The sequence below is a fragment of the Pseudozyma flocculosa genome (assembly GCF_000417875.1).
Source record: "Pseudozyma flocculosa PF-1 unplaced genomic scaffold scaffold00009, whole genome shotgun sequence".
NCBI classification, from domain to species: Eukaryota; Fungi; Basidiomycota; class Ustilaginomycetes; order Ustilaginales; family Ustilaginaceae; genus Pseudozyma; species Pseudozyma flocculosa.
In genome coordinates this window covers 568,801-581,881 of record NW_006920877.1, presented here as the reverse complement: position 1 = coordinate 581,881, position 13,081 = coordinate 568,801, and the positions used below count along the sequence as shown (strand labels likewise).

The 13,081-nt window shown below is 65.3% G+C and overlaps 7 protein-coding genes across 7 annotated transcripts in view; 4 read left to right on the top strand and 3 right to left on the bottom strand.

Moving 5' to 3' along the window:
• The window catches only part of PFL1_03144 (uncharacterized protein), a gene marked incomplete at both ends in the record, with an annotated part of 3,319 nt that extends 2,241 nt beyond the window's left edge, over positions 1–1,078 (top strand). Inside the window, one exon of the mRNA XM_007880660.1 lies at positions 5–1,078. Within this exon, the coding sequence (XP_007878851.1) occupies positions 5–1,078 (1,074 nt within the window). The remainder of the gene's footprint in view (positions 1–4) is intronic.
• A 483-nt stretch (positions 1,079–1,561) lies between these two features.
• Positions 1,562–2,928, top strand: PFL1_03143 (uncharacterized protein; the record flags this gene model as incomplete). The annotated part of the gene is made up of 4 exons (XM_007880659.1): positions 1,562–2,199; positions 2,306–2,389; positions 2,473–2,632; positions 2,791–2,928. 4 exons carry the CDS (start codon positions 1,562–1,564, stop codon positions 2,926–2,928), a joined length of 1,020 nt encoding a protein of 339 aa, XP_007878850.1.
• Positions 2,929–3,222: 294 nt separating this feature from the next.
• On the bottom strand, positions 3,223–4,502 carry PFL1_03142 (uncharacterized protein; the record flags this gene model as incomplete). The annotated part of the gene is made up of 4 exons (XM_007880658.1): positions 3,223–3,474; positions 3,616–3,652; positions 3,748–4,052; positions 4,206–4,502. The coding sequence occupies 4 exons, from the start codon at positions 4,500–4,502 to the stop codon at positions 3,223–3,225; spliced, it is 891 nt and encodes a 296-aa protein (XP_007878849.1).
• Positions 4,503–5,371: 869 nt separating this feature from the next.
• Positions 5,372–6,716, bottom strand: PFL1_03141 (uncharacterized protein; the record flags this gene model as incomplete). The annotated part of the gene is made up of 2 exons (XM_007880657.1): positions 5,372–5,605; positions 5,778–6,716. 2 exons carry the CDS (start codon positions 6,714–6,716, stop codon positions 5,372–5,374), a joined length of 1,173 nt encoding a protein of 390 aa, XP_007878848.1.
• An 840-nt stretch (positions 6,717–7,556) lies between these two features.
• PFL1_03140 (uncharacterized protein) lies at positions 7,557–8,165 on the top strand (the record flags this gene model as incomplete). Its single annotated transcript, XM_007880656.1, has 2 exons — positions 7,557–7,700; positions 7,854–8,165. The coding sequence occupies 2 exons, from the start codon at positions 7,557–7,559 to the stop codon at positions 8,163–8,165; spliced, it is 456 nt and encodes a 151-aa protein (XP_007878847.1).
• Positions 8,166–8,381: 216 nt separating this feature from the next.
• Positions 8,382–9,638, bottom strand: PFL1_03139 (uncharacterized protein; the record flags this gene model as incomplete). The annotated part of the gene is made up of 4 exons (XM_007880655.1): positions 8,382–8,429; positions 8,543–8,643; positions 8,725–9,213; positions 9,326–9,638. 4 exons carry the CDS (start codon positions 9,636–9,638, stop codon positions 8,382–8,384), a joined length of 951 nt encoding a protein of 316 aa, XP_007878846.1.
• Positions 9,639–10,427: 789 nt separating this feature from the next.
• Positions 10,428–12,585, top strand: PFL1_03138 (uncharacterized protein; the record flags this gene model as incomplete). The annotated part of the gene is made up of 2 exons (XM_007880654.1): positions 10,428–10,943; positions 11,053–12,585. The coding sequence occupies 2 exons, from the start codon at positions 10,428–10,430 to the stop codon at positions 12,583–12,585; spliced, it is 2,049 nt and encodes a 682-aa protein (XP_007878845.1).
• Positions 12,586–13,081: the final 496 nt, after the last annotated feature.

Genomic DNA, 13,081 nt, shown 5'->3' with positions numbered 1-13,081 from the left:
GGAGGGCGAGCCGGCGTCGAAGCGGGTCAAGGAGGACGACGAGGCGAATGCGGCCGCGGCGGCGGCGGTGGCGACGCCCGACGAGCTGCCGGCGCCCGCCACGCGCGAGGACAAGCACGCCGCCGACCGCGCAGCCAAGCACTCGACCAACGACGGCTTTGGCATGCCCGGCGGCCTGCCGTACAAGGAGGACCCGTTCGCCTACGTGCCTTACACCAACGACCAGATCCAGTCGGTGCTCAAGTTCTTTGACTTCAAGCCCACGTTCCCCAAGCACAACTTCCTCGTGCGCAACCCGGAGCACAACCCGGTGCGGAGCGTCTACTTTACGTCTACGGCTGCGCGTGCGCTGATCACGGGCGGCGGCGAGGGGCGCGGGCCGCACCCGCACATGAACCCGCTGCACCTGCGGCTGATCAACTGCGGCGTCAAGGCGCTGGGCAAGCAGGATGCGGGCAAGGAGGTGCAGCTCGAGTGCAAGTGGCGGATCATCAACGACGCGCTGCTCTCGATGCGGCCGCACATCGAGGAGCGGAGCATTATCCGGATCGACCTGTCGGACCTGACGTTCCTGATCGCCAACTACTTCCCCACGCTCGACCGGGTGCCGGGCGCGTTTGGCGAGGTGCTGCGCTCGCGCAAGATTGGCGGCCACGTCGTCGACGTGGTGCCGAGCGAGCACAACGGCCACACGCTCGACGACGCGCTGAGCTTCCCCATCTGGCGGGCGGCCAACAGCGTGCACCTGATGCTCGACAAGCAGGAGCGCAGCGCGCTGTCGTTCCGCCTCTACGACACCGACGTGTCCAACCCGGACGGCACGCGCCAGTTTAGCGCGCAGCAGGGCGGCAAGCCCAAGAAGAAGCCGGAGCCGCTCACCACCGAGGAGGCCATGGCCGACGCCGAGGATGCCGCCCGAGCTGCTGCCGCTGCGGCTGCCGTCGCTGCCGCCACTGCCTCGACGTCGTCTTCGTCCGCTGCCGAGGCGGCACCCGCCGCCGTCACCGCCGTCACGACGGATACGGCGCCGACGACGACGGCGACGCCCGACGAGGTCGACCCGCCCGCTGCCGAGTAGGAGCGAGGTCCAGGGCCGTCTCTGCTTCCTTTGTACATTGTCCCGGCATGATCCGCCTGGCCGTCGTCTAAGCTGAAACCCAGGTGGTCGGTCTCCCGTTTCGACCGCTCCTCGACCTCATGTCTCTCTTCTCTCTACGTGTCTGCGGTGGTTGCGTTGGCCTGGCCGACGGAGCGTGCGTGCTTGCGAGCAGAGGCTCGGCTAAAATTAGAGTCGGTTGGCCGGTCCTGGCCTGGCCTGCTTCTTCGCTTTGCCTGAACCCTGAGCGAGAAGAAGCTCGGGTCAGGAAGCAAACGGGGGCGGCGCCTCTTCTTCTTCCTATTCCCTCCTCTCTCCCCGGCACGCCACCCCGCCTCTATCCCCCACTGCCCCACACCTCTCATTCGACAAAGGCCACATAGATCGACCCCTGATCCTAGAGATACAGACAACAAACGGACGAACCGACGACGGTCACGACGACGACGAGCAACAGGAGGGAGCATGACGGTACCACCCCACGACGACGGAGCGGGGGACGTGTCGGGCTACCGCAACTCGCTCGAAGAGGCCGAAGCGCTCGACGCCATCGATCCGCTGCGACACTTTCTCGCCGCCTCTCCTTGCCCCGACGACCACGACAACGGCAACGGCGACGATGACGATGACGATGGCAAGGACATGCGCGACGTCAGGACGGCCACCGACTTTTCCATTGTGCCCGTTCAGAGGGATAGCATCATCAACCAGCGCGTGACGATACGCTACTATACCGACGCTTCGGTCGCGCCCATCACCTTTGACCCCGCTTCACCGCCACCAGCGTCTCCAACGACGACGGCGACGGTGGAGGGAGATGGGGAAGGGCAGCGTGGCAGGGCGTGGTACGATGTGGTCCTCACGCTCGATATGACCGAGGGATGCGGTGGCAAAATCTGGCCCGCCGCAGAGGTCCTCGGCGCCTACATCGCTTCCAAGCATGCACCCGCTGCCTCCTCCTCCTCTTACTCCTCTGCTGAATCGACGACGTCTTCGGGCTGGAAGGGAAAGACGGTGGTGGAGCTCGGGAGCGGGACGGGCTTGGTGGGCTTCCTGGTCGCCAAGATGGGGTTGGGATGCCGGGTCTGGGTGACGGACCAAATGTGAGTGTCGGGCCGCGCGGCTCCCCGACTATGCGACATCGCACGGCTCCTTTGATCACGTTGCTCAGACCCCTCCCTCCCTCCCCTCTGCCTCGACGACACACAGACCGATGCTGCCACTAATGACGTCGAACCACGCCCTCAACCAGGCGGAAATGGTCGATCCTTGCCTCGTCGAAGAGCTAAACTGGTACGTCCCCTCCTCCCTCTTTCCTTCGCCATATGCACCCTCGACTGACACCCATCACTACCACCACCACGATAACGCCGAAGGGGCCAACCGCTACCCGCCACGGTGCCGCACAAGCCAGACGTGCTCCTCCTGGCCGACTGCGTCTACCTCGAAGTGGCCTTCCAGCCCCTCGTAGACACGATGCTCGCCCTCTCGGGCCCATCGACCGAGATCCTGTTTTGCTACCAGAAGCGCAGAAAGGTTCGTAGCCTCCGTCGTTCCTCGTTCCTCGTTCCTCGCTCTCTACTCCCCCCCCCCCCCCCCCCCCCACCCCCTCTGGCCATCCGACGTCTGACGCCACTTCCACTCTCCTTCCCCGGGCGCCTCGACTGCCAAACCGAACCGATTCGACTCGACAGGCCGATAAGAGATTCTTTAACCTCCTCAAACGCCACTTTACCTTTGCCGACGTCCAGGACGATGATGAGCAGAGGACGAGGGCGTACCGCAGGCAGGGGACGCAGCTGCTCCGCGTCGTCAAGAAGCAGACCAAGTAGACGAGGATAGATGCGTGCTGCAGCGGCAGCGGCAGCGGCAGCGACGGCACGATGTACAACAACAGACATGGGGCTCGCGATCATGACATGGGACTTTGATCGATCGATCGATCGACGCCGACGACGCCAACGACGCCGACGACGCCGACGACGACGCACCGCGGGCTGGGGCTCCCCTGCTCGAATGGGGTGGCACAGCAGGGCAAGGCAAGGCAAGGCAAGGCAAGGTATGGCATGGCATGCAGGTGGCGCTTCGTCTCCGATCGACCCTTACACGGCTGGCATCGCGAGGCTTCAGCAAATGACGCAGCAGGCCGTCGTCTTGTCGACGATGCCCTGCGACCCTCCCGCCGCACCGTCCGCCGAGCCGGCCGCACCGCCTCCGCCTGCCCCGGACCCGTCGCCGTCGAGCGTCACGGTACCCGCCGCCCGCCCGTTTCTCGCTCTTGACCGCGCGTTGCGCCCCAGCGTGCTCTCGTCGCCCGCCGCCGACGCAAACTTGGCGTGGATGTCCTTTGCGGCTTGCGTAAACGCCTCTTGCACGTTCTGCACAGACAGAGACAGGGAGGGGGGCACGACGAATGATGGTGTCGACGATGGGAGGCGGCCGAGGTGAGCATGCGGGACATCTAGTGATGGATGGCTGCTGCCGTCGATGTGCGGCAGCGCCGTCTCGACGCTACTCACGTGGCCCGTCTTTGCGCTCGTCTCGAGGAACAGCAGTCTGCAGTGATACAGATGGGCCGATGGGAAAGGGTCAGCCTGGTGCAAGCACCTCCGCCGCACGCTGCCATTCTCTGCGCGGCCATCACCACTCACCCTTCCTGCTCTGCAAACTCTCTCGCCTCCTGCGTCGTCACCTCCCGTTTCTTTCCCTTGCTCCTCCGCCTCTCGGTGCGCGCTCTCGGCGTCATTGCCTCGGCCGTCGCACCGCCGCCGGAACCCTCCTGTGTTTCGTCTTCGACGAGGTCAGACATGTTGCCGACGAGGACAATGGTGACGCGCTCCTCTGCGTGGGAGCGTACGTCGTCGAGCCACGTCTTGGCGTTGAGGAACGACTGCCGATGAGTGATGTCGTAGACGAGCAGGGCGCCGGCCGCGCCTCGGTAGTAGGAGCGCGTGATCTGCGCGGGGCAAGGCGAGGGCGAGGGCGAGGGCGAGGGCGAGATTAGTTCAGGTAAGATGATATGAGAGAGAAAGAGATGAGATTCCGCCGCCGACCTGACCATGTCGCAGGGACGCTGGCCGGATCGGCGGAGCGTGCGGGCGCCACTCACGCTTCTAAAGCTCTCGCTGCCCGCCGTGTCCCACACCTGCACCTTGACGGTCTCGCCGTTGTCGAGCTGGATGAGGTGGGAGCCGAACTCGACGCCGATGGTGGGGTCTGGGTCGGTGAGGAAGCGGTCGTCGGTGAGGCGCACGAGGAGCGACGACTTGCCGACGGACGAGTCGCCGATGAGGATGAACTTGACCATGACGGTCCAGTTTGCGCCTCCGGTGCCCCCCGCGGCGGCGGCCTGGCCGGCCGAGGACGAGGCGTTGTAGGAGCCCGAGGGGATTCGGATCGGTGCCATGGCTAGGCGTGAAGCAGGAGGCAAGGGTGGTCCTGCGACGATGGGTGTGGCAAAGGGTGCAGCACGGCGAATGGCGCTGGAAATGCAAAGGCGAGTCGGTGTGGGTCGCGTGCGGAGGTTGTTATCGTCCGGGGCAATCGGAGCAGGCGAGGGTGGGGCTAGGGGCGTGGACGATCCTCAATGGTGCACGGTGAGCAGTGCAGTGCAGTGCTGTCGAGTGAGGAGTCGGCCAGGATGACGAGGAGGTGGTGTTGTTGGTAGGTGGTGAGAGGCGAGGCTGGCGGTGGTGGTGGTGGTGGTGACGGCGGCCAGACGAGGGTGGGCGCGCCTCTCAGCTCGGGCGAGGTGATGCGAGGCGGGTCGAGGCGAGGCGGGGGCAGGCCAGCGTGGGTTGAGCCGGCCAGGCCAAAGCGGGCCATGCGAGATCCAACCCTGCCCGCCTGGCCGCCTGGCCGCCTGGCTTGCCCCCCTTCGTCTGGCGCGCACTTGCCGACTGCTTCTTGCACTCTTGCACCTGGCCGCCTGGCCGCGTGCCTCGTGTCATGATGGCCTGCTGCCGCTGCCGCCCCTTTTTCTGCCCAGCGACCTTTGCACCTCTGCCTCGCTCCTTTGCCTCCGACGACCTCCACTTTGGCTAGCCCCACGCTGCCGCACGGCCCTCTGACGCCTCCATATCGATCCTCCTTTCACGCTTCATACACGCACCCACAGCGAGCGCAGCGTTCCCAGCACACGACGGCAAGCAAGCAAGCAAGCCGCAGACTACTCTGGTAGTCACATAGCAGCGCAGCCCAGCTCAGACTAGTGGCCATGACTTCCTAGCTGACCACCACCGACAGCGCCCGCAGCGCTGACTCGCCACCGCCAACCTAGACAATGTCGAGCACCCAGCCATCGCCCAGGCGCTCGTTGTGCTCGTTGAGCCCACCCTGGACAACGATCCGCGTGCCATCCTGCCCGTGACCGCTCGCACCCGCAGAGAGGGGCAGCGCGTCGTAGCCAAACCAGCCGCGCGCTTCGGGCACCTTGCCCTCGACCGAAAGCCGCTGGAAGCTGTACGCTCCCGACTTGGACCGCAGCAGCAGGTAGGCGTCCGACAGGAACTGAGCAGCATATCGGCCATGGCCACCGAGCGAGCGAAAACGAAGTGATGGGCAGAGTTAGAACAGCGGGACGTCAACGTCAGTCAAGCCATCAGCGACAGATGCAGGCCAGCGCCATGCCCGACGTGGGCGCCACCCAAGAGGCCACCGTGCTACCGGGTCCGACACTCACCTTGCCAGCGCCGTCGTGTCCGAGCTCCTTGGGAGCGCCCTCGCCCTCGCCCATAAACATGACGGCCAGCGCCTGCTTCTCCTCGCCGCCGCCCGTCGCCACCTTGCGATCGCCAAACAGCTCGACGAAGCCGTGCACGCTCCTCTTGGACGGCTCGACGCCCTCGCCCTCGACCTTGGCGTCGTGGCTGCTCCACGCGTTGCTCTTGGGGTCAAAGACGTCGAGCGGGCCGCCAACCTCGTGGCCGCAGAAGCCGCCCCACCTGGCCAGCAGCTTCCTTGCTGGTTCACCGGGCGCGGCGATGGTCGTGATGGCCGTACCGCCCCTCGCGGGCCCGGGCGCGTCGGGCAGCTTGGTCCACTTCCTCGTCGCCACGTCGAGCACGTGCAGGCTGGCCAGGCGACCCTGGACGGGGCAGCCGGCGTGGACGTAGACCTTGTCCCGGTCCTTTGCCTCGTGGATGCCGACGGCGGTGCCGTAGCTGCGCATCGGCGGCTTGTCGCCGGACGTCTCGAGGGTGAACCAGCTGGCCGTGTCGCGGTCGAAAACCCACACGTCTTCGTAGTCCGAGTAGGGCAGCGGCGCCATCTCCTTGCCGCCCCTGCCTCCCCACAGGAGCAGGCAGGTCTTTGTGAGGTCCGGGTGGCGGAGCAGGTGGGCGCCCACCCTCGCCACGGGCCACTGGGCCGCGTCGCCCTGGCCGGGGGACGAGGGGGCAGCGTGGGTCAAGACGTCGGCCGGCTTGGCCAGGTCGCGATCGAAGGCGACGCGCAGCACGTCGGCCGAGATGGGCGTGCGGGGCTTGAGCTCGCCGCCAAAGACGTAAAAGGTCGAGGTCGAGATCATCGAGACGTTCTGCGACGAGCGCTGCAGCGCGTGCGCCGAGGCGGCGGGCAGACTGAGCGGGCGCCAGGTGGCGCGGAGCGTCGAGGTGGCCATGGCTGCGGCAGGTTGCAAGGTTAGGGGGACAGACGAGGGGACGAACGAGGCAGGCGGCGAAGAGGAGGAGGAGGAGGAGCCGGTGGAATGTGGCGCGTCGTCGGTGGGAGTGGTCGACGCGAAGATGGAGAGGAGCGAGCCCATCCTGGACGAGTCGAAGAAGGGCGAGCCAGCAAGCCGTTCGCTGGAGGTCGACGAGAGACGAGACGCAGAGAGGACCTTGCTGGTTACGCGCGACGAAGAGACGGAGCCCGACACAGCCACCCAGCTCAGCCCTCGTCGGCCTGGCCGTGCGTGCTCGCCAGCAGCATGTCGGTCCCCCTTCGGCAAGCATCCGACAGGCAAGAGGCGCCGGTGGGCAGCGTGGACAGGCCGGTCGGAAAGGCCGGCGCCGGCCGCAACGTGGCCTGCCAAGCGCGGGACAGCCCGATCGATGGGAACCCAACCTGGCTCGGCTTGTTGCCCGATGCACGAATGGGCTGCCGCTTGTTGCCGCTGCTCAAGGGCACACGGTCATGGGCCGGCTGCCGTATGAAGTCATGGCGGACAGAGACCCTGGCTCGGCCAGCCCAGCCTGCCTGCCGTTGCCGCCGCAAAGAGAGGTTGGGGATCATGCTGCGCTGCCTCCTCGAATCCTCGCAGCTTGCTAGGTACAGTACCCGCCTCGCCCCCGGGCCTGGCGCCGGCCGTCGCGGTCAGGCGATCCATCCACCGCTTCCCTCACTGGCCGTCCTTCGAGCTGAGCCACCACCACCATCACCATCGTTCGACCACGACCTCGACCTCCGCCCGCTCTCACCATCCGCGCCAGGAAACCGATAGACCCACATCCAGCTCACAATGGCCGCCCCACGGAGCCTCCGCAACCTCGTCCTCGCAGCGCGACCGGCGCCTATGGGGACGGCGGCGACCGGTCCGACCCGCCGCCTCTTTTCCTCGACCCCTCGTCGCTTCGATGACCAGTCCCGCGCAAAGGCCGCCGGTGTGAGTGTAGCTGCCTGCCTGCCTGTCCGCTCCCTCGAATATGAGCCCAGCCTCTCCTCTCCTCTTCTGGCGGCCGCTTTGACCCTGACTTGCTCCCCTTTTGCCTCTCTTGCCAACCGACCCGCCGCAACCCACAACGACGACGACGCACAGCTCAAGCAGACGATGCAGCGGCCCGAGATCACGCCCCTCTTCCTCTTTACGGGCGCCATTGCCAGCCTGGCCCTCTTCTTTGGCTTCCGACACCTCTTCACCGACCCAGAGCTCAACCTCGACCACCACGCCCGCCAGCGCCTCTCGACAAAGGCCGAGAACCTCGACTTTGACGCAATGGCCAAGGTCGCCGACGACCCGGACGGCAAGCTCACAAAGGAGGGCATGGAAATGGAGCGCGAGCGCTCACAGAGGAGGCAGGATATCAAGGATGAAAAGGCCGAAAAGGAGGGACGCAAGAAGCCCGAGTGAAACGACGTCGCTCCAGCGGTCCCCGGCCCTTTGCTGCTCCCGTCTTGTTTCGACCGATTTGCGCAGAGAAGAGTGTAGAAGAGCCAACGAGAAAGAGGAAGAAACAAGTTGCTTGCATCGTACACGATAAGAGATGGAGCCGCAACCGACAAAGAGAGTAGTGTTACAACCGGCCAGAGACGCCGGAAGAGTGCCTGCGAGGACAAGGGCCGAGGGTCAGGGCAGGTTTGAATGCCGCGCCGGATCGAGCATATACACGACGCCCTGTGCGACGCGAGGGCGACGTCCATGGCCAGAGCAGCGACCAGCAAGACCGGGTCCAGTCAGCGTCTATTCACCACATCGAGCGCCTCGCTTTGGCCCGCCCTTCGACTCACATTGTTCGACACTTTGGTGGCATGCTTGGCGGCGACCAAGGCAATTAACGTCTTGTTGACCTTGGCCTGCGGCATGTCCGGCGATTTGACAATCTCGGCGGCTGCAAGGGAAAGGGTCGCCAAGAGGGATGGTGAGTCGCACGGCGTCGGCTTCTGTGTCGACGGGCACGCCGCATGCTCACCTCGGATGCCCTTCTTGCCCGCCGCGATGAGCGCCATGATGGTGCCCTTGGCCACGCTGTTGGCCTTGGGATCGCTGCCGCGGAACTCGAGCGGCAGCGTCTCGATAATCTCGTCCGAATAGGCCTCGCGCTTTCTTTTCTGCGCCAGCGTCATCTTGCCCTTGGCCGCCGCTGTCGCCGGTTTGGCTGTCGAGCCTGACGCCGCTGTCGCCGCTCCCGTGGTGCCCTTCTTGAGGGCGGGCTTGAGCGCGCTCTTGAGTGGTTGCTGGGCCCCGTGGGCGGGGACGTTGATAGGCTCGGGGTAGACGCTCTCGTCGTCGGCAGTGACATAGGTCTGGTCGGCCGGGTTCATGCCTGCACCGCCGCCGCCTGTTCCGGCCGCAGAGGAACCGCCGTACATTGACAGATCGCTGCCGTGGCCGTACGGGTGCGAGCCTTGGATGGTCGATTGAAGGTGCTGCTGGGCTGCGTAGTGCTCCGCCTGTTGGGCTGTCGCACGTTCGGGGAGCCAAGACGTGGCCAGAGGTTTGGAAGCCATGTTCGTCAGCAACCGGTAGGCAAGGTCCGTGTCGCTGATGCCGGGAGGAGGATATATACTCACTGAATCTCTGCTCTGCGCGCTTGAAGCTCTCCTCGGTAGGCGCCTCTGGCCACGCGACGCACCAGGCATTCATCCTGAGACCGTACATGTACATGGCAAAGTTCTCGTTGAAGGTGCCGAGTGCATCCTGGATGTCTTCGACCTGCTCGAGGTTGGCCTGGAGGACCGAGGTCTCGTCGACCAGGTCGGCCAGGGCGCGCTCGAGGAACGAGAGGGGCGTGCTGGACGAGGGGCCGCGCGAGTGAGAGAGGGCGTTGAGCGAGCCGCGCGAGATACGCCGCAGCGGCGTGGTGGGTCTCTTTATCGTGGCCATGGCTTGTCGGTGGCGATGGTGGCGGTGGTGGCGGTGGTGGCGGTGGTGACGATGGTGACGATGGCGGTGGTCGTAGACTGCGGTGTGATGGGCGGCGGAGGGTCAAGGCAACCGTCGAGCGGGGCCGTGTTGCTCTCCGGTGTGTTGGGCCCTCGCTCGACGACGCGGCACGCGTGATTCGAGGCTGGATCGGGAGTACTGGTCCCGATACGGTTTCGAAGGTATGGGAAGCCCCGGCGAGCCTCCACGTCGGCGGGGTGGGTTGCGGATGCAAGGGCCTGCGCGCTGGCGTGGCGCTGGCAGGGCGCTGGCAGGGCGCTGGCAGGGGCGCCCAACGAGTGCAGGCCAAGGGTCCCGCCCTCTGCCGCCTTCCCGCGGCCGCCACCCACAATTCAGAAAGTCAGGCCGCCCGGGGTTAGGGCTTCTCGTCCTCGGGCTGCTGCTGCAACGGCCATTCCCGGCCTCGCCCCTCTTTCTACCTGCCTCCAACACAAGTCCCACAACCCCCCCACCGACCACTCTCTTCTATCCTCGCCCCTGTAATCGACCACCACCGAGACTTCCCTCTTCGCAACCACCAACCTACTGCTCGACGTCCACCGCCTCTTTGCTCCCTTCGTACCCGGACCATCACGACCCTCTTCCCGGACCTCGTCGCTCGATCTCACGAGGCCTCTCCTCTCCAAACTACCACGGCCACTTCGCACGCCAACGGTTCTTGCTCGCATCGCAGCTCCCCCTCTCTGAATCCCGCAGTAGGGCCTGTCCTTCGCGACAAAGTCGACGGCCATGGCCTCGAGCTCACACCGCCCGTGCGGCAAGCCGCAGCGGACTCGCCACCTGGCCCGCTCCTTCTTGCCACTGCTCTTGCTCCTGGCCACTCTGTCCTGCCTCGTCCTCTCCGCCGTCAGCATCAATGCCCAAGGCACCCCCGCTCTCTTCAAGGCCTCGACCGATCCAGATGCAAGAGGCGCACAGTTCCTCCAGCAGGTCCTTACCGCACCGCAGAAGTCCAGGCAGCACCAGCAGCACACCTCGCCCTTCGCCTCCACGTCCTCGTCGTCGGACAAGAGCGAGCTGTTCGCCTCGGAAGACATCTGCAAGCCTACCGGCAAGATCGAAGACGCATCCTGCGACTTTGAGACCGTCGAGACCATCAACAGCCAATTCTTCCGCCGCATCGACGACCTCAGGAAGACCGACTTTTTCCGCTACTACAAGGTCGACCTCTTTAAAGAGTGCCCTTACTGGAACGAAAACGGCCTCTGTATGAACCGCGCATGCAGCGTCGAGACGTCCGACGAGGTGAGTTGGCGTGGTCCCACAAAGCGAGACGGCAGCGCAGTACTATGCGAACGGCGGCTGATACTCCGCTCCTTCTCCTCCTCCCCTTCGGCGCCCCCGTTCCCTGCAGTCCGAGATCCCGGAAGAGTTCCGCTCGAAGCGGCTCAGCTCGGTCACCACTGCGGCGCCGTCCGAGGTCACGCCGGGCTCCTCGGACACGTCGTGCTCGTGCTCCTCGACCGAGTTCTGCCACCTCGACGACGAGAACTCGTCCGACGCCGTCTATGTCGACCTCCTGAAGAATCCGGAGCGCTTCACCGGCTACGCCGGGCCCAGCGCCAACCGCGTGTGGAAGTCGATCTACGAGGAGAATTGCTTCGAGGGCGTCAAGTTTGTCGAGCCGGCCCGGCCTCTGTCCTCGGGAGGCAGCGGGTTCATCGACAAGAGCCTCCTGTCTGGCTCGTCGGCGCTTGGAGGGCCGGCGGGCCTCAGCAGCCTGATGGCCTCGCTCCAAGCCCCCTCGGACAGCGGCGAGAACGAGCAATGCCTCGAGAAGCGCGTTTTCTACCGCCTCATCAGCGGGCTGCACGCCTCGATCTCGATCCACATCTGCCACGAGTTCCTTGACCAGAAGACGGGCCAGTGGTCGCCCAACCTCGAGTGCTTCATCACGCGCATCGCCGAGCACCCGGAGCGGCTGCAGAACGTCTACTTTGACTACGTGCTGCTGATGCGCGCGCTGTCGCGGCTGGGCGACTCGACCGAGGGCTTCTCGCTCGACTCGGGCGACCGGATCACCGACCGGCAGACGATTGAGCAGCTGGACCGCGTCATCCACAACGCCCGCGAGTGCCCCAGCACGTTTGACGAGGCGCAGATGTTTAGCGGCCAGACGCGCGAGTCGTTTGAGCTCAAGCAGCAGTTCCGCCAGCACTTCCGCAACGTGTCGAGCATCATGGACTGCGTCGGCTGCGACAAGTGCCGCCTGTGGGGCAAGCTCCAGGTCAACGGCATCGGCACCGCGCTCAAGCTCCTCTTCAACGGCAACGAGGCCGGCGAGCGCAAGCCGGTGCGCCTGCAGAGGAGCGAGCTCGTGTCGCTCGTCAACGCCGCGCACCGCGTCGCAGAGAGCCTGCGCGCCGTCGAGACGTTCCGGGAAATGTACCAGGAGCAGCGCAAGCTGGCCCTCGAGGCAAAGCGGCCGCAGTCGAACGCATTTCCGGACACGAAGTCGAAGAGCGAGCAGGCCAGCTCTGTCGGTGCACCTCCGTCGGCCATCGCCGGCTCGTCACCGAGCGCCAGCCCCGCACCGTCCAAGGAGGCAAAGGAGCGCACCCCTGCCGACCCGACGGCCGTCAAGCGACGCCAGAGCGGGCCGTCGTCTCCGGCCGGTAAGGGCGCCAACGCTCGGAAGGAACAGCAGCGACACCAGCAGCAGCAGCAGCACCCGGCCGACGCCACCGGAGAGGACGGCGCCTCGCCGCTCGCCAGGGCGCAGGCGTGGCTCAAGCTGGCACTCGACTGGCTGACAGTCCGGCTGGAGCGAGGTGTCGAGGGATGCAGGCGATCCGTCGACCACTGCCTCCAAGGACTCGGCATCAGGTCGACGGTGACGGCACGTGGTAACGACGCCGCTCGCCATCCCAGCAAGACGGAGCTGTGACCCAGTCGGCCCTCCTCACGCCCTCGCTTCGTTCCTGCATTCCCATGGCATCTACCACCCCTCATGGACCGTCCTCACATCCCCCTCCCGCGCATCTCCTCGTTGATTCTTCATGCTGTACTTGTATCCCCTTCTTCATCAAACTCGCATCCCCTTCTTCATCAAACTCGCATCTTGATTGCCTGCATGTGCTCTGTCGGAAAATGGTGCGATGTTTCAATGATTGACCCGCCCTTTTTGTTCAGCAGAGAGATCGACGAGGTCAGGGAAGCTGCTGATGCTGAGAAGGGGCTAACTGTGGGGCGAACTTTGACAAAGCGGACAATGGACACAGGTGGCGTGGTGGGTGCCTATGCTGCCGGTGGATACCGACTGGCGATGAGCCAGCCCATACGCTGAAGCTTCCGTGCCCTTCGAGCCGTGCCCTCAAGTTCCTTTGCCGTTTTCTCCACCTCAGCCAGGCTCGCCTTAATGTGTGCCGGTGCCGTTGCCATGT